This window comes from Capra hircus, chromosome 3, assembly GCF_001704415.2.
Source record: "Capra hircus breed San Clemente chromosome 3, ASM170441v1, whole genome shotgun sequence".
Lineage (NCBI taxonomy): Eukaryota > Metazoa > Chordata > Mammalia > Artiodactyla > Bovidae > Capra > Capra hircus.
In genome coordinates, this window is record NC_030810.1 from 55,187,404 (window position 1) to 55,207,545 (window position 20,142).

Genomic DNA, 20,142 nt, shown 5'->3' on the forward strand with positions numbered 1-20,142 from the left:
TTGATAGCAGAGATGAAGAGAAATGAACAAATTTGAGATGCATGCTGGAGGTAGAATAGACATTGATTTTTTTGTGGGTCCATGCTTAGAAACTGAATTGTCCTTAAAATTTTTTTTAAATCATTAAAAAAAGTAGTGAGCTATTAGGCTTTCTTCCTTCTGACTTCAATTCCTTGATTTTTCTAATATAATTTTTATATGACTTTACTATCTAAAATTAACTGGATCCCTTTATGCTTACTTACTAGAGGAAGTGAGCACAGAGCCAACTGGGCTGGACCTCACTAAGTTTCAGTTTCCTTTTCGCTGCTTCTCCAAAGCCTCAAGGTTGCTGAGAAGGTTTTTGGTCTCACTTTGTGCCTGCCTAGCTGTCAGACAAAGCAGCTACCCTCAGCTTCAGCCCTTGAAGAGATCCTCCAAACAGGTAAATGGCTTTCCACTTTTCCTAGCCTCTTGCAAACAGTTGTCTTTTTTTTTTTTTTAATTAAAAAAGAAATCATTTAGAATGAAAAACTAGCTAATGACTTTTCTTGCTATTTATTCACCCTCTGTTTACATATTTCATTTGTAACGCAAAGTAAATAAGAAGCATTAATGCAAATTTTTGGCAGTGCAAAAATTTCAATACTTAATGGAAAATGTATTTGATTTTCCACCAGATTGAGAAGCATGGCAGTGGCAACTCATTTGACATGGATGCAAGAAAAAAAGCTGCAAAATTACTTTGGAGAAAAGCAGTTTAGCCTTCTCTATAAGGCCAGTGTCCATGGATTCTCTACTAATAGTTTGCTTCAGATATGCTCTAGACAAGGACCTACTCTAACAGTGATTTACAGTAAAGATCGGATTGTTGCGGCATATATGCACAAGAACTATGGGGAAGGAAACTATTTAATCACTGTTTTTGTCTTTCAAGAGACTACAACTACAGAATGCAAAGTAGGACCATTTAAACTACTTATGTCATTTGATAAAGATCCTGGTGGAAATCTTGAAGTCAGTATGCATCTAAAGGAAAAAACCATGTATTTTAGTGTAAAGGCAAAGAAAACACTTGGACTACTTCAAAATTATATTTCCTTCCAGGACTGTGAAGTTTTTCGATGTGAAGGTAGGTTTAACCGGATAACCCTTCACATTTGGAGGGTTCTAGCTGACCCATTCATGTAAGGAACAATAATTTTTTATACTTGTCCCTATCATCAGGAAGTCCAGACTGAAAACTGGCCCCAAATTGTTTTCTACAACACAAACATGGTCAAAAGTCGCATATTCAGAGCTCTCTGGAGTGTGGGGAAGGGGTAGGGAGGAGGAGATATTGTGGAAGTGAGAGAGAGAGAACAGAAAGCAAACTTGAAGATTGTGAGACTGTTAGAAAGAAACCAGAGCTTGAACTTCTCTTGGCTGGTACTCGATGCTTTCTGCTGCAGTCTCCTATTATATCAATCATATCAAAAGACCAAAGTTAGTTTGCCCATTGTTCTACTAAAGACATAAATTGTTTCTTATATTTACTGTTACAACCAATGCTCCTGTATTATCTGTATGCGTATAAGTACACAAAAATACTTCTTTATGGTAACGTTCCAACAGTGGAGTTGCTGTTTAAGAATTATGTACATTTGCATTTGGATAGATACCTTCCAAAAGCTTCAGTTGTCTGTGCTACCCACAAAAGTGTTGTAGACATGCTTGTTTATGGGCCAGATACTGCTCCGGACTCTAAAATAATACTATGCTGCCTTTTAATCTTTAGCTAGTTACATGTCAATATATCAATTTGTAATTAGAAATGGCTTCCAGGTGGCTCAGTGATAAAGAATCTGCCTGCTAATACAGGGGATGAAGGAGACTTGGGTTGGATTCCTAGGTCAGGAAGATCCTCTGGAAAAGGAAATGGCAACCCATTCCAGTATTCCGATGGATAGAGAAGCCAGGCGGGCTATAGTCCATGGGGTCACAAAGAATTTAACATGACTGAAGTAACTTAGCACATAATTCTTAGCCAGGAACATACTGTTAAAGATATTCAAGAGAAAAATACCATCCTTGTAGCAAATATCACTAGTTTATTTCCCAGGAGATAAGACTACTAGCATATTTATAAGAAAATTAGACCTAGTTACTTTTTTTCTTTCCCTGGTAAAGAGAGTGAATGTATCCTAGGTCAGTTGTTTTAACTTCTACCTCCCTAATGATACATCCATAGTATTATATATAGTAGTAATTTTTTCCTTTTTATTTTCCTATAATATTCATTGTAGCGATTCCATCACACTGTAAAGAAGATCAAGTCACTTTTGGTGACCATTTGGGTTTTCCAGTCTGGGCCTAGTACAAATAATATTGCTATAAATGTTCTTGTATATGTCTTTTTGTTCATGTATATATATAATTTTTTTGAAGAATATAAGTATGAAATTGGTCATCAGGTATGTGCATATTCAGTAGACACTGACAAAGTTTTCCCACATTGTCATACCCGTTTTCATTACCACAAGCAGTGTATGAGACTTTCTGTCTCTCTAAAACTTTCCCCAAATCTTTTATTACTAATTTTACAATTTGTAGCCATTCTGGTATGCAACTTGTGGTGTGACATTTTGTGAATTTAGCTTTTTTTGATTAGACTAGTTAGTAATTTATTTCATATGTTACATTAATTACTATATTAATTTATTCTTTTTCAATTTATGGAAATTTTCCTTTTAATTTTTGTTATATTCTTATATTTCTAAGATTTGTTCCCCTTTATTCTTTTGTTTCTATTTTCTGTTTCTTTCCTTCTTTCTAGTTATTCATGAAATATACACATCCCAAGTTGATATTAAGTATTTGTATTCTTATAGGCTATACATTTACAATTGTGATTTTTATTTCCTTTTGGATGTTAAAGCTATCTAAAAAGTGCTTTGTGAAATCCTAAGAGGTTGCCCTTCTCTTTGTTTACCCTCATTCTTTTCTAGTTTTTTTTTAATATTGTAGTCATTGAACACAGTCTTCATTATTGCTACCTTTGGTAATTTAAAGAGTATTGCTTTATAACCATGCATTTAGCTATATCTATAAATGTTTCACACAGTATTATTCTTTTGTTATTTAGAGTTACCAGCATCACTACATCTAATCCTTTCAGTTTTAAATCCACCAAAAAAGAGTAACTCTTTCCAAGAAACAAAAGAATGCTGAGCCTGAGTCCCACTGGTTCAGTGAAGATGCAAGTCTGCCCTTGAATCCTTTATTGTGCTCTCATTGTTGATGCACAAGTACTACGTTCCTTTTTACACCAAGAAGAAAATCAACTGGATTGGAAGTTCTAAGAGGCCCAACCGTTGATAGTAGGTGTTAGAGAAAATCTGGTGCCTGTAGTTTTTTATTTGTGTGTCTTTGTACATTATCCCCTTCAGATCTATTGGATTTATGGAGAAGACATTTTAGAGTATTTCGAGTCTTTCCCTGGCCTGTCTATGCCTCTAGGCCTTGCTACTCTGATTCAGAGAGGCCCCAGCTCATATCTCTCTTGTTGGAGTGGGTCACACACTATTGCTAAATAATTTGGTGAGAAAAGATCTTGCAGTGCCCACCAGCTCTGGACTCTTCAAATGAAATACATTCAGGAGATTTCCTGTAATTTTCTACTTGCTTTTTACCATACTGTACAGTTCCGCAGAAAGGCAATTTTTGCATTTTTTTCTAGTGACTTCATTAACATTCATTCAGTTCCAATCGTTCAACAACCTGTAATCTTCATTATTCCTTGATTATTTCTCTAGATTTATTGGACGAAAGGAGGATGAATGGAATTACTGTGTAAGTCAATGTTTTAACTTTCTATTATTCTGTTCATTATCTGAGAATTATTCTACTATCCTTTCCTCTAAGTCCCTTCAGTCATGTCCAACTCTTTGCGACCCTATGGACTGTAGCCCACCAGGCTCCTCTGTCCATGGGATTCTCCAGGCAAGAATACTGGAGTGAGTTGGCCATGCCCTCCTCCAGAGGATCTTCCTGATTCAGGGGTTGAACCTGTGTCTCTTATGTCTCCTGCATTGGCAGGTGGGTTCTTTACCACTAGCACCACCTGGAAAACCCTATTCTACTATACTGTCTGTCAATAAAATTGATAGTGTAAATTATAGCATATAAATTGTGTGTCATGAAGAACAAACTATAATCATAAAATATTTCATAATTTCAATGTTAAAGCAAAAAGAGCACTGAGTGGATGAAAGGCATTTATATACTTTAAGGGAAATTATTATTTGGCTGAATGTCTATATTTTTGCTTAGAATTCTTAGAGCTATAGTTTTAACTATTTCAGGGCAGGGGTGGTTGGCAGGGCAGGAATAGTTATGATGAACTTCAAGAACATGTTAGAAACCATCTACTTCTATAAACTTCAAAAGTCACATATTGTTTTGTGGTTTTTGAAGTCTATTATTGATAATTTATCTTGTTTAGCATAATTGCTGTTTATTCCAAGATTTATATATACTTAAGTTCAAAAGCCTTTATGTCTGATTGGTTTTAGTTAAAACTGTTATTTTTACTTTTACTTCTTTTACAATAGGATTTGAGATAAGATAGTTTCATGTCTTTTTATACAAGTTGCTAGTTAGAAATAAATAATAACACAGAAGAAAAGAGACTGAATTCTAGGAAAATTTATGGTAGGGTCTTATGATTTAACCTTAGTCAACTTTTAAACTTGTCTTATCTAAACAGGCTCAAGGAGAGCTTATTGTGTGCTATCAGAAGTTATATACCATATGGAGGCCTGGTTCACAAAATTCGCATTCTGCTTCTGGGTCCAGTTGGAGCTGGGAAGTCTAGCTTTTTCAACTCAGTGAGGTCTATTTTCCGAGGCCATGTAACGAACCAGGCTTTGGTGGGTTCTAATCCAACTGGGACATCTGAAAAGGTAAGTCCATGCTAGATCACTCAGCTTTTGCTTCTTCATTCAAGTTAACTAGATTTGAAATGTCTTTTGCTGATCAATTTCATTACACATAGAGTTCATTTCAATTTACAGTGTTTTTTTTTTTTAATGAGTTCTTAAAGCTGCTTTTTTCCCTTTGCAGTACAGAGCATATTTCATTAAGGATGGGAAGGATAACAACACTCTGCCATTTATTCTGTGTGACTCAATGGGGCTGAGTGAGAAAGAAGGCCTGGACATGGATGACATACCCTATATCTTAGAAGGCCATTTTCCTGACAGATACCAGGTATGACTTAGCTAATTATTGAGAATGTATAATTGATACTTAAAATGTTTATTTTTGCTCACAATTGACAATATCAAACTCTAGTGCATTGGGATTTACTGTGTTAAACTATACTTGTTCATGATCCTTTTCTGCTTTTTGATATTTTATTTTATAAAGAATTAAAACATCCAAGGGGCTTACCAGGTGGTGCTAATGGTAAAGAACTCGCCTGCTAATGCAGGAAACTCAAGAGACCTGGATTCTATCCGTGGGTCAGGAAGATTCATTGGAGAAGGGCACAGCAACCCACTCCAGTATTCTTGTCTGGAGAATCCCATGGACAGAGGATACAGTCCATTTGGTCATGAAAAGTCAGACACAACTGAAGTGGCTTAGCACACCAAGCATCCAAAGGATTCTTCTGTCATAGCTGTTATAACAATGAATGCTATTTTATGTTCACTTGCTTTGGTTATGTGAAACAGAAATCTAACTACATAAATATACTCACATGGGTGATTTTTCTTATGTAACAGGAAGTCTGAAGGTAGGCAGTGTGGCAGGTTATTAATTTCAAGAGTGCTTCTGACTTTCATTTCTGAGAACCCTCAGCATAAGGCATAATGTTTGCCCTCCCAACCCTGCATTCATATGTTGAAGGCTTAATCCATAATGTGCTGAGGTTTGAGGGTAGAGAATTTTGGAGGTGATTAGATAATGACAGTGAAGCCCTCGTAAATGCAATTAGTATCCTTGGCTAAGAGTCGGACAAGACTGAGCGATTTCCCTTTCACTTTTTACTTTCCTACATTGGAGAAGGAAATGGCAACCCACTCCAGTATTCTTGCCTGGAGAATCTCAGGGACAGGGGAGCCTGGTGGGCTGCTGTCTATGGGGTCACACAGAGTCGGACACGACTGAAATGACTTAGCAGCAGCAGCAGCAAGAAAGGACACAAGAGATGACCTCTCTAGAAGCCATATGAGGACACTGCAAGAAGGTGGCTCTCGCCACACACCAAATCTACTAGCATTTTGATCTTGGATTTACTAGCTTCCAGAACTATGAGAAATAGAAGTTTTTCTCTCTAACCTGTGACAGCAGGCCAGGATGACTAAGACATGTGGTTTTAATCTTTGTGTTCTCAAGATGATCATGCTAAGTACTCTCAATATTCCAGGCAAGAAAAAGGAAAGGATTAAAGAGAAGAACTACTTCAGTCGGCCTTTAAAAAAAACAAAGTTCCTATTCCTTTTAATAAACATTTATATAATTAAGTTAATTATCAATTCGTCTTGTTCCAAATGAATAGTCAAATGTGCCAACATCTTTCATTGAATGTTTTTGTGTATTTTTCATTCTAAATATATATATTAATTTTTATTCCATAGTTTGTCTTATTAATATATATTTCAATTCCATTGTGATATTGTTACTATATTGTCTAATTGTTTTAATTTCCATGGCAATAAATTGTGTCTTGATCACTCACTGGATACATCATTCATTATTCACTTCTCACAGATTTTTGACTATTTCATACATACAATTTTTCAAATGAACTTGTTTGTGCTTTATTTTGTTGTTTCTGTGTTTGATTTGTTGGTGCTTTGATTGGGATGATGTGAAAACTTTATATTGCATGTCGATATACATCTTTGCACATCCAGTATTTTTATCCAGAAACAGAAAATACTTAATTTTTAAATTCATGCAAGATTCTTTCATTGCTTAGTGTCAGGTTATCTTATAGAGGTAGCTAAGTTTATTTTAAAATGTTCTTTAAAAGAAATATTTGTTATAGAGAATTTTAAACCTATGTAAAAGTGGACAAAACTAGTTAACAAATTTTTCCTTTACATTGCTTCAAAATTTTTTATTTATAGCCAAACTTGATTCATCTATGTCTACCCACATTCTTCTCTCCTATATTATTTGGAAGAATATATGAGACACCATAACATTTCACCCATAAATGAATATGCCTTTAAATATATGTTGCTATTGTTGTTGTTCATTTGATAAGTTGTGTCTGACCCTCTGGGACCTCATGGATTGTAACACACCAGGCTTCCTTGTCCTTCACTATCCCCTGGAGTTTGCTCAAACTCATGTCCATCGAGTCAGTGATGCCATCCAACCATCTCATCCTCTGTTGTCCCCATCTCCTCCTGCCCTCAATCTTTCCCAGCATCAAAGTCTTTTCCAATGAATCAGTTCTTTGCATCAGGTAGCCAAATTATTGGAGCTTCAGCTTCAACATTGGTCCTTCCATATAAATATTCAGGATTTATTTCCTTTAGGATTGACTGGTTTGATCTCCTTGCAGTCCAAGGCACTCTCAGGAGTCTTCTCCAGCACCACAACTTGAAAGCATCAATTCTTCGGCATTCCACCTTCTTTATTGTCCAACTCTTACATGCATACATGACTACGGGAAAAACCATGGCTTTGACTATATGAATCTTTGTCAACAAAGTAATGTTTTTCCTTTTTAATATGCTGTCTAGGTTTGTCATAGTTTTCCTTATAAGAAGCAAGTGTCTTTTAATTTCATGGCTGCAGTCACTGTCCACAGTGATCTGGAGCCAAAGGAAAGAAAAATATGTAACTGCTTCTATTCCTCCCCACCCCCTTCTATTTGTTATTAAGTGATGGGACCGAATGCCATGATCTTAGTTTTTTGAATGTTGAGTTTTAAGCCAGCTTTTTCACTCTCCTCTTTCATCCTCATCAAGAAGCTCTTTAGTTCCTCTTTACTTTCTGCCATTAGAGTGTTGTCATCTGCATATCTGAGGTTGTTGATATTTCTCCTGGCAATTTTGATTCTATCTTTGTGATTCATCTAGTGTGGCATTTGTGTGATGTACTCAGCATAGAAGTTAAATAAGCAGGGTGACAATATACAGCCTTTATGTTCTTGTTTCCCAATTTTGAATCAGCCTGTTGTTCAATGTCTGACATGCATACAGGTTACTCAGGAGACAGGTAAGGTGGTCTGGTATTCCCATCTCTTTAAGAATTTTCCACAGTTTGTTGTGATCCACACAGTCAAAGGCTTTAGCATAATCAGTGACACAGAAGTAGATATTTTTCTGGAATTCCCTTGCTTTCTCTATGATTTAATGTATGTTGGCAATTTGATTCCTGGTTCCTCTGCCTTTTCTAATCTAGCTTGTGTATCTGGTTCACTTACTGCTGAAGCCTAGCTTGAAGGATTTTGAGCATTACCTTGCTAACACGTGAAATAAGTGCAACTGTACAGGAATCTGAACATTTTTTGGCATTGCCTTTCTTCAGAAGTGGAATGAAAACTGACCTTTTCCAGTCCTGTGGCTGCTGCTGAGTTTTCCAATTTTGCTGACATATTGAATGTCACACTTTAGCAGCAGCATCTTTTAGGATTTGAAATAACAGCTGGAATTCCATCCCCTCCACTAGCTTTGTCCATAGTAATGTTCCCTAAGGCCTACTTGACTGCACACTCCAGAATGTCTGACTCTAGGTGAATGACCACACTGTCGGATTATCTGGGTCATGACGACCTTTTGGTAGAGTTCTTCTGTGAACTCTTCCCACATCTTCTTAATCTCTTCTGCTTCTTTTAGGTACTACCATTTCTGTCTTTTATCACGTCCATCCTTGCATGAATTGTTCCCTTGATCAGTCCAATTTTCTTGAAGAGATCTCTAGTCTTCCTGGTGGCTCAGATGGTAAAGAATCTGCCTGCAATGCAGGAGACCCAGGTTTGATCTCTGGGTGAGAAAGACCTCCTGGAGGAGGGAATGGCTACTCTTCCCAGTATTCATGCCTGGAGAATTCCATGCACAGAGGAGCCTAGCAGGCTACAGTCCATGGGGCTCCCAAGAGTTGGACATGACTGAGAGACTAACATTTTCACTTTTATTTGAATATATATATATCTATTTTAAATTTATTATTAATATATATATTTAATTTATATTTAACATGTCAAATGTTTTATATATGTATGTATATATACATACATACATATATATATATATATATATATATACACTCATGGCACATATGTGTCTTTTATTAAATATAGCCATAATATGCTTATCACATCTAAAAGTTATACTTGTTCTTAATTGGCAAACTATTACCCATTTCTCTTTATCATGCATCTTTTTTTTTTAACAGTTTCTTAGAAACATTATTCAAATAAATCTCTCCAGCCTCTTTTAGTCTGTATGTTCTGCCTCTATATCTTCTGGTGTTCTTCTTTGAAATTAATTTTTTGAGAAATCTGGTTGTTTGTTCTCTAGACTAACCTATAGTCTGAACTTTGCTGTTTGTTTCAATTGATGTGGGTTTCTAAAACCATGGAAAAAATTCCAAAACTATGCCTGGGGCATGTTTAAATTCAGCTTCTACTTCATAGGTGGTGTTGTGTTCTTTCATGAAGAGGCATACAACTTTGGGTTTTCTCATTTTTCTAATATACATATTCATCAGTGTCCAATGTCTAGACCCTTTACTGAAGTGTGAAAACAGTGGTATTCTCTTTCTATCACTCCTTCATTTCACATACGAAAGAGGAACTTCCCCTCTTCTATTACCAGGTTATTTAGTGGTAGAGCTTATATAGGAAAGGTAGAAATGCATGCTCCATTTATTCTCTTTTTTACAAACTTTTGAAACAATAAGTTAGCTCTTTGTATCTGCCAACAATTACCATTTATTATTTTACTATCCATATGAACTCATGAATTGAACATACTTGATGTGCTTCTATTTATTATGTTTTTCTCCATTTTGATGCCAAATGTACCATTTTTGACAAGTGGAAGCCTCTACATTTTGGATACTGAGTGGGTTTTTTTTTGACAGAAACCTGAAAAATCTTCTATATTTCTTATTTATGATATGCTAGATATTCAAACCACATTGTATATATTTCCAGTTCTAGATTTTAAATCAATGATTTCTCTAAGGAGTCTTTGCTTGGGTCATTAGAACTGTTGATTGCTTCTTAGTTGGCTACTGGTTCTTGCCCTTTTCTGTAGACAGGGCTAAGATATATACACACACACGCACATACACATACACATATATAATATATGTACTTATGATAAAATATATTATGAATTCATGAAGAAAATTTCCATTCAAATTCAGGGCTAGAGAACTTTTACTTAATCTTTTCTATCTCACATAATCCTAAAGGAAATTAATTCTGAATATTCACTGGGAGGGCTGATGCTGAAGCTGAAGTGCTAAAACTTTGACCATCTAATGTGAAGGGCCTATTCATTGGAAAAGACTCTGATACTGGGAAAATTGAGGGTAGGAGAAGGGCGGGTGACAGAGGATGAGATGGTTGGATGGCATCACTGACTCAATGGACATGAGTTTGAGCAAACTCGGGGAAATAGTGAAGGACAAGAAAGCCTGGTGTGCTGCAGTATATGACTTAGCCACTGAACAGCAATCTTACATTTGTATCTCATTTCTCCCAAGCAGAGAATCCCTATTCTCAAGTGCATCAGAAGTGGCAGAATATCATATCACCACTCATTTGCTTTATTGCACATAATATTCACTGTGGTCTCAGAGCAAAATTTCTATTACTACTATGAACAGTCTAATCATGATCATATTTAATACCAACATAATATAAATACAATCAAAGCTGGAAACAATTTAGTCTTTTAGCAGATTTTTATATTCAATTTAGGAAATATGTAACAGAAATATATAAATGACTATGCTTTCAAGTCAAATTATTTATCTCTGTGTGGTTATGATTCCACTGGATGTAAAAGGTTGTTTGTTTAAAGTTAAGGATAGCTTTTAAAATTTAGTTTTATATTTATATTTATCATCTATACAAGGTCAAATCTAGAAAAGAAGATGTACTCAAAGAATCCATCTCTTCTCTGACTCATAAAATACATTCCTCCTCTTTTCTTATAAGTACCCATATAAAAATTTGTAGTTTATTTGTGGTTTCTCCTTTCTTAGAGAGGTGATAAAATACTATATGTCACTGATGAATCAGATTTTTGGCACTACAAATAGTCCTGAAGTTAATTGCCTTGTATATATATCATTTTGTATTTTGCCAGTATATATGTGGGACAGATTCCCAGCATAGGAATTGCTAGTTCAAGAGTAAACACATCCTATTTTTAATCACTTTCCCCCTTGTATTCTGCCGGTACCAGATTTCTTTCTGAATGCTTTCACTTCCACCTTTATCCACATTGCTTCTTCTATCTTGAATGCTTTCTACCATCTCATTATTCCCCTTATCAGACTAACTCTCCCCCAACATTTTAGCTTTCTGAATATATGACCTTTCCTCACAGAAGCTTTACCTGAACATATGAAAGGACAGCCATCTAATTGCATAACAACTGTCTTCCCTACCAGATTGTTAGCCCTTTAGTGTTAGAGACATGCCTGTTTTGTTCAGTTTCAGTCACTCTAACTGTGCTTGGTGCAGAGTGTGTGCTTATAAATATTCATTGAATTAATATGTTGCTCTATCTTTACTTAACAGTTTAATTCCTTGAAACTAAGGCCAAAAGGCATTGGTAACCATACAGGCTGCCCATTGCTGAAGGACAGAATCCATTGTGTGGCATTTGTGTTCAATGCCAACTCTGTTGGAGAGCTCTCCCATGAGATGGTGGAAAAGATCAAAAAAATTCAAAGGGAGTTGATTAAGTCTGGTGAGTCTCTTTCCACTTTACTTCTAAGGCAAATGAATATATTGTTGGGTGGTTTGGGGACAGGATGAAGAACTTAAGAAATTGCATATGTGAATGTGTGTGTGCTAAGTGGCTTCAGTTGTGTCTGACTCCTGGAGTCTCTATGGACTGTAGCCCACCAAGTCCCTCTGTTCATGGGATTCTCCAGGCAAGAATACTGGAGTGGGTTGTCATCTCCTCCAGGGGATCTTCTCAACCCAGGAGTTGAACCCACGTCTCTTATGTCTCCTTCAGCGGCAGGCAGGTTCTTTACTACTAGCGCCACCTGGGAAGCCCTCATAGGTGAATATTCCCCTGGCTAATCAGTGTGATTCCATCAAATTAATCATTCACAAGCTGAGTGACTTTGTGCCTCAATTTTCTGATCTATAAAATTGTAGTATAATCATAGAGCCTACCTCAGAGATTTATTACAAAGATTAAACAAATCAATATAGATGAAGAGATTACTATAATCCTCACTGCCTGCTACCTCGGCATTCTAGCATGTGTTTATTTACCAAGAATCCTAAATTCTCCCTTGTTTCTTAAAGGGTTAGAAAGTAGAAAAGAACATTTCAGTAAGAAAAAGATGTAGGAAAGTAAGATGTTGAGTAGGGAGAGGTAGCATCAAGGCTTCGGAGAAGGTAAATAGGATTAGGGAATTAGAGTGCCTTAATGGTTTTTCTAGGCTCTGTTTTCCATTCTGTTTGCAGATGAGCCAATTTGTCACAACTTTGATTAAGTTAGAAGCAGAGAATGATTGATTTATTTGCTCACTGAAATTTAAAAGCTTTCAAGGGTGGTGTGCAGGAAGGTGATTGCTAAAATTCCTTCTCCTTCTTGAGGCGTCTTTTCCCCCATCTTGTGTGTTAGAGTTCTTTTGGTTTTCTCTAATCTCTATAAAAACACAAATGTTTGGATAGGATGTGAAATCAATCAATAATGCTATAGTGTATTTTAGTTACCTCTTCCAAGAGGTGGTTTCTTTTGAAGTCTTGTTTTTTCCCCTAGGAGGCAATGAAGGATATTTCTTCTGTTAGACGAATTACAAGTATGAATGAGTAGTTAAGGGGGACATTTTTTGTGGGTGATACGGAACCTTCTCAAGTCTCTGAAATTGCTCCATAGATAGCATATTGCATAACTGATAGCTGATTAAATGAAAAATATTGGTGTTGTCTTTAATAATGAAAATAATATGAATCTTTTTGGCATAGATGTGGTCCATGTGGTGTTGCTCACTCATGTGGATACCTTGGATCTGATTACAAAAGGTGACCTCATAGACATATACAAATGTGTGCCTGTGAAACTTAAGGTAATGGGTGATGCCATTTGTAAACATATTTTCTGGGGTATTATGTCACTCTAATCACATATTACTGTGTATAAAAATAAAAACAAACACCTGTTGAGTTTAAGAAGAATTAAAACAATTTCTTGGGATAACTCAGGTTCATTTTCCAATTTTTAAAAATTAAATATTTATTTATCTTTACACTGACACAGATATTTCCATTCACTCCAATTTAATTCAGTTAGGTTCTATTCAACTTATATCAATTGCCTTGATGATCAGGCAAATATGAGAGTCTCCAATCAAATACACAGATAACAAAAATAATTTCCCTGCACTAAAAAGCTTATAATTTTGTAGAAAGAGGTAAAGAAACTGGGGGAGGTGGTAGGATAAGAAGAAATTGACTAAAGAATGTGATATGATTGAGTGTGATAAACAGAAATGATTAAAAATAAAATGTTTTGAAAATTTAGAGGAGGGAAGATAATACTTTAAAGGGGAGGGGGGTGATTTCATTACTGGGGTGGTACTGAGGAGGAGCATTTCAGGAAGTGAAGGGACCAAAAGGGGAAAAACTGAGGCCCTGAATAAGCCAATGCATCAATAAGGGAAAAGGTAGTGTGTGTGGGAAGCATGGCACTGTTTAGTTTAGGGGAGGGCTGAATCCTCAGAGTGATAGAGAGAGGAAGTTACATTTGCATGAGATGATTCTATTAATTAGGTGCATTATATGGAATTACAGCAATTTTTTTGAAAGAGCAATGGTATGACCAAAGTTAAGCCAATAAAAATCTGCTACCTATGTGCAGAATAGGTTGGAGTCGAGGGAACCTGGAGGTGGGAACCATAGTTGGGAGGAAATGAAGATAGTAAATATTTGTTGAGAACTGCTGCTACTTAGTGGCTTCAGTCATGTCTGACTCTGTGACCCCATGGACGGTAGACTGCTAGGCTCCTCTGTCCATGGGGATTCTCCAGGCAAGAATACTGGAGTTGGTTGCCATGCCCTTCAGGGGATCTTCCTGACCCAGGGATTGAATCCGGGTCTCCTGCATTATAGACAGATTCTTTACCACTGAACCAACAGGGAAGGCCATTGAGCACTAAATATGTGATGTATTTTCTTATTCAATACTCCGTAACAGCTTTATGAGATGGGCACTGTTATCACCACATTTGACAGATAAGGAAACGGAAGCACACAGAGTAAAGCAATTGCTAGTTTACTGACGGTGCTAGGAGGTGACAGAGTCCTATTTTGAACCTAGGAAGTGTGAACGTGAACGTGAACGTGGACGTGATGTCGCTCAGTCGTTTCCGACTCTTTGCGACCCTACAGGCTCCTCGGTCCATGGGATTTTCCAGGCAAGAGTACTGGAGTGGATTGCCATAGGAAGTATGGTTACGCAAATAAACTAGGCTAAGCTTGAATTAAGCATAACGTTAAATTAGTCTTAAAACCGACTTATCCTGAGAATAGCCTTTAAAAGGAATCTGAAAGGGAACTTCCCTGGTGCTACAGTGGATTAGAAGCCACCTGCCAATGCAGGGAACACGTGTTTGATCCCTGGTCCAGGAAGATCCCGCATGTCCTGGAGCAACCAAGCCCATGTGCTGCAACTCTTAAGCCTGAGTGCTGCTACTACTGGAGCCTGCGCCCTCTAGAGCCCACACACTGCAACTGCTGAGCCCACGTGCTGCAACTACTGAAGCTCATGTGCCTAGTGCCTGTGATCCGCAACAAGAGAAGCCATTGCAATGAAAAGGCTGCACATTTCAACTAGAGGCTAACCTCCACTCGCTACAACTAGAGAAAGTCTGTGCAAAGCAGCAAAGACCTAGCACAGTCAAAAACAAATAAATAAAAATTGAAAAGAAATTTAAAAAAGAAATGAAAGGAAATGATAGATTTTAATATAAGGTGTTAAAATGCTTGAATTTCAGTGTAGTTTGTATGAAACTATTAGGTACCTTTCACTTCTAATTCATACTGAGTCTATTATGTGTATTCTAAGTGAAAATTAGCAATGATATTAGAACCTGACTTGTGAAGTTCTTGAAGAAACCCCTTTATGGGGCCAGATCTCTGTCTCTACATTCTCCAACAGCCAAACCATTGCCAAGTTCTTACTTTATGTTCATACTTTCATAATTTATATTAACATAAAATTGTATTTTGCACTGTTTTAAGATTTCTGGGCTTTGCATTCTCTATTGCAGCTAGAGGCAGTTCACAGAAAACTTGGATTCGCTCTTTCTGACATCTTTGTGGTTAGTAATTATACCTCAGAGTGGGAACTGGAGCCTGTCATAGATGTCCTGATCCTCTCTGCACTGAAAGAGATGCTGTGGGCTGCAGATGACTTCTTAGAGAATTTGCCTCTTGAGAAAACAGGTAGGTGTGTTTGATGGTGTGAAAGCTTCAAGGTGTCCACTATGTGGCTACTTCCAGTTTGGGTATATACTGGACCTACACTATTTCTTCCCCTTCTTGTCTTGTTTTAAAATGAAAATTTGAAATGGTTCACCTCTGTCTTAACAGACCAAGCAGTATCCTTGTTCTCTTTTGTCAAAATGGGCTTTGCTGCTTGGGACTCAGAAAGGGATTGACTCAGCATTGTTCTGATCAGATGGGATCTTTGATTATTGGTCCTTCCTTGGAGCTTTATCCTTATGCCTGTTTTTTGACTTGACTTTTCAATGGCTTTCCCTTATCAGAGCCTGTCTTAATGCAGTGTAATCAGTTCTGGGTAGAGGTGGGTGCTTTTCCTGTTTATGACTTCAGATTTTAGTATTATGTGTATTTCCTATTATCAACCTGTGTATAATACATGCTGTACTGTTCCAATCAAAGATAAGGCAGGAGTGTTAACCTAAACTCAAAACTTATTTCAGTTTGTGGGAAATCAGAGTATCATATTATCTCTGGCTCTCTCGCTTGCAAACCCCTGGGAAACTGTCACATTACTACGCTTGCAGTTCTGACTCTACCATCTTGGTTTTTCCATTCCTTCTCTTCCTCGTGGGGCATGCACTCCCAAAGTCAGGGTTGGCTTAGCCCAATATTTCTGTAGCCCAATATTTCTTCTTCCTACTGGTTGGTTTTCCTTGCTGCTGCTAAGTTGCTTCAGTCGTGTACGACTCTGTGCAACCTTATAGATGGCAGCCCACCAGGCTCCCTGATCCCTGGGATTCTCCAGGCAAGAATACTGGAGTGGGTTGCCATTTCCTTCTCCAATGCAGGAAAGTGAAAAGTGAAAGTGAAGTCATTCAGTCGTGTCTGACTGTTAGCGACCCCATGGACTGCAGCCTACCAGGCTTCTCCACCCATGGGATTTTCCAGGCAAGAGTACTGGAGTGGGTTGCCATTGCCTTCTCCGTGCTTTTCCCTGGATAACTCATTAAGAATATATTGTTTTCCTTTACTCAGAGATCAGAAGAAAGAAATGATCAAATGTGAATAAAGAAAATAAGTGAGCACGTTGCATATTAAAGCTTTTAATTTCATCATAGAAAAGTGAAAAGTGTGAAATGAGAAAACACGGGAAAAAAGGAAGCAGTTGAACCTGAGGGGGATATTTTATCTAAATCTAGAATGAAATTACATACAAAATCATAATACCTATAAAGAAGAACAGCACAATTTAAGTCATTAATTATATAAAAGACTAACAATTTCTTTAAAAATTATGTACTGTATCTGTGAAAAATTAAAGTTTCTTCTTGTAAAACTGAAGTCTAACTTGAGTGTGTGCATACGTGTGTGTGTGGTATGTGTGTGTGATTTTGGAAAAGATTATTCTAATACAACTTGTCAACATCTTCTGAACTTCACCTATATTGTCTTAATTTTTGCCTTCTTATGTTATTTCTAAAGTGCTTGATTCTCTTTGGGTCCCTATTAATGTTGTATTCTTTAACCTAAAGCCATTTTTGTTTGAATATCTGAACACTTCTTCAAGGATGTAGCAAATTAATATTACATAGAGATTTCATTTCATGTAGCAATGAAAATTAAAGAGCTATAACTATATACAATAGTATCAATAAATATTAAAAATATACTATTGACCAAAAGGAGAAAGATATGAATGAATCTATACATGATGAATAGATTTATATAAATCTCATAGAAGTTCTAAGTAAAACAAAAGGAATGATAATCTTAAAAATGATGATGGTCATAAAAATGAAGATGGTGATGATATTTTAAGGTGGAGAGGGGCTCTATGTAATGTACTGCAATTTATTGTCTGTTCTATTAATACTATTCATAGGCCTGGGGATTATCTCCAATTTGGGACTGTTATGAATAATGCTACTACAAAGATTCTTACACACATCTTTTGAGGCACATATAAAAATCGTCCCTAAGATGTATAACTGAGAAATTGCTAGCTCACTGTGTCTGTCTACATATCCTCAACCTTATTGGAAACAATCCATAGCCTCTTGACAGGTGAATAAGTAAAAAGATGTGGTATATCCACACAATGGAATACTACTCAGCAATAAAAAGAAGGAAATATTTTTACAGGCAAGTGTAGGAGACAGGAAGAATAAAAGAAAAGCAGGCCCTGGCAAGGGCCACAAAATAAATTTGTAATTATTGATAAACTGGATGCTATAAGGCATGAGACTCTTGGAACAAGTCCAGAGGGAACAGTTCATAATCTTGAAAACAAGATATGATCCTGCAACCCCAGACTGTTTCTCAACTGGCTTCTCAGAATCACATGTTCTACATATCTGGTGAAAAATCTATAGATAAGAAAATCAGTCTTAGTTACTGATTTGTTATTGGTTACTGTTTCTTAATTACTCAATGGTTAATGATCATTTTCTTCTTTGTCCCTGAAGGCCACATGAGTTATAGTTTAACTCCCCGCATATTCTTTCATTCACGGCTGAAGGCATAATAAAGCTGGCTTGGATTCGGTTTCGGCACCACCTTGGAGCGGTGTTGGTCCCCTGATCCTCGCTTTTCTCTGAATTTTTGTGTCTTGTTTCTCATTCTCTCGCGCTTTTGGAAACCCTGCTTGTTGAACTGGTCTGGACAGGCAAAAACATACACAAACAGGTAGACTATTTTATTTCTTTACCTCCCAAGGTGAAGGGGGTTTGTGAAGAGTGAGTAGCCACCTGGTGCTTCTGCAGGAGCTGTAAGTGTCCTTTGTTTCGATCAGAATGGTGGTGAAATGGATATTTGCTTTATATCATTTTTAAGTTGAATATTTGTATTTAATGTACTTTCCTGCATGTATTGTATATTCCATACCAACACAGAAAAAAATTAATATCATAGAAAACTTTTGGAATTATGCAGAACTGGATCTAAATCCCTATTATGCCACATAATTTGCAATCTTTTAAAAAATCTTTAATTTCCCATCTTACATAGATATGTCATAAACACTAAATTAGATAATATATGTAACTAAATCATTAGATAATATATGTAATTAGATAATATATGCATATACATAATTAGATAATATATGTAACTACATTAATATGTATAATGTATAATATGTATATATGTAACTAATAATATATGTGAATTAGGTGATATTCATAACTACATTAATCATTAGTGTAGGCACTTAGAAACATAAACCCAGATACGGAAGGACATTGCTAGTCTTATATTACAACAGACCAATAATCAACTATCAATCTCTCTATTGTAAATTTAACTTTATTGTAGTTGAAAACAAGCATAAGATTTGGACTTGGTAACTCATAAAAAATGAAAGAGACTTAAATTGAATTTCTTTCTTTCTTTTTGTTTGTTTGTTTGATATGCAGTTTAAAGAAGATACACCTTTAGCTTTAGAAGCATACTGCTTTAGGAGCATACGTCTCGGATTCAAAATCTGAAACAGTCAACAGAAACAAACTAAATGATTGGGTCATTTCTGCCCCCTAGTGGTCAATGCTCTAAATGGAGAAGACGGTGAAGGTTGAATTTGGAAGCTCAAATAAAAACTAAGGCATCTAATTTTGTTTTTTTTAAAGGAAAACCATCAGAGCAGAAAAAAAATTTAACATATAATTTTGTTAAAGGTGTTCATTATTGAATGGAAGATGATTTTCTCCTGGTGTTGAATATATGACAGCTTTTGGAAATGCTGTGTTCTGTGCTAGAATTTTTTTATTCCTGGCATTATATCAGACATTGTTTATGCATATTTGCAAACTAAGGTATTATTAACATATCCTATTTTAGCATATTTAAATAGAAATTTGAATGTATAATGCTCAAGGCCTATGGTGATCAATAAACACATACAATGGGAACTTTTGTCTTTTGCTTTAAAACAATGTTGTTCCCAATGACATTACTTTTGGATAATGAGGTTCGAACCCACTTACACATGAGTTAATTTGTGCAGGCAAATTACATTCATGTAGAACAGAAGAAACATTATGCTTCAAGAGTCATGTTCCTTCAATGTACATTTATATTTGATTTAATATTATTCCATAAGAAAGAAGAGTCTGCAAATTAGTTAAAATAGCACAGTGCTCCAAAAACATGACAATGTGCCCTGGTTCCCTACCAATGCTTCTTTCAGAGATTTATGATGAATTCCTTTGCCTACACAGCATTATGTCCAAACTTCTTAGGATATTTTTCCTAATCTGGACATACTTGATCTCAAACACTGAAACAAGTGCTCCACTGAGTGACTTCCTCTTCTTAACTGTTTTATGCATTGTCCATCTCCATGTGATTGTTTCTACTTTGGGGAAGTTATTTAATTTCTATGTACCTTGTCTTCTCATCTGGCAAATGGGAATAATTATAGTACCTACCTCAGAGAATTGTTTTGAGGATTAAATAAAAGTATACTTAAAGTACTTTTTGAAGTGTCAGAAACACAGTAGACAGTAAATGTTGTT

The 20,142-nt window shown here is 36.2% G+C and overlaps 1 protein-coding gene across 4 annotated transcripts; it reads left to right on the plus strand.

The window, feature by feature from the left end:
- On the plus strand, positions 243-19,539 carry IFI44 (interferon induced protein 44). Of its 4 annotated transcripts, none has more exons than XR_001917826.1 (10): positions 243-424; positions 660-1,111; positions 3,774-3,810; positions 4,727-4,922; positions 5,083-5,229; positions 11,744-11,915; positions 13,154-13,254; positions 15,457-15,631; positions 16,667-18,398; positions 19,045-19,539. XR_001917826.1 is itself a non-coding variant. In XM_005678196.3 (10 exons), exons 2-9 carry the CDS (start codon positions 670-672, stop codon positions 18,361-18,363), a joined length of 1,287 nt encoding a protein of 428 aa, XP_005678253.2. In that variant the 5' UTR covers positions 243-424; positions 660-669; the 3' UTR covers positions 18,364-18,398; positions 19,045-19,539. The 4 variants fall into 4 exon arrangements, 3 of the variants coding, with proteins under 3 accessions (XP_005678253.2, XP_017901153.1, XP_005678254.2); XM_005678196.3 differs by having other exon boundaries at positions 18,347-18,398; XM_018045664.1 differs by having other exon boundaries at positions 18,347-19,539.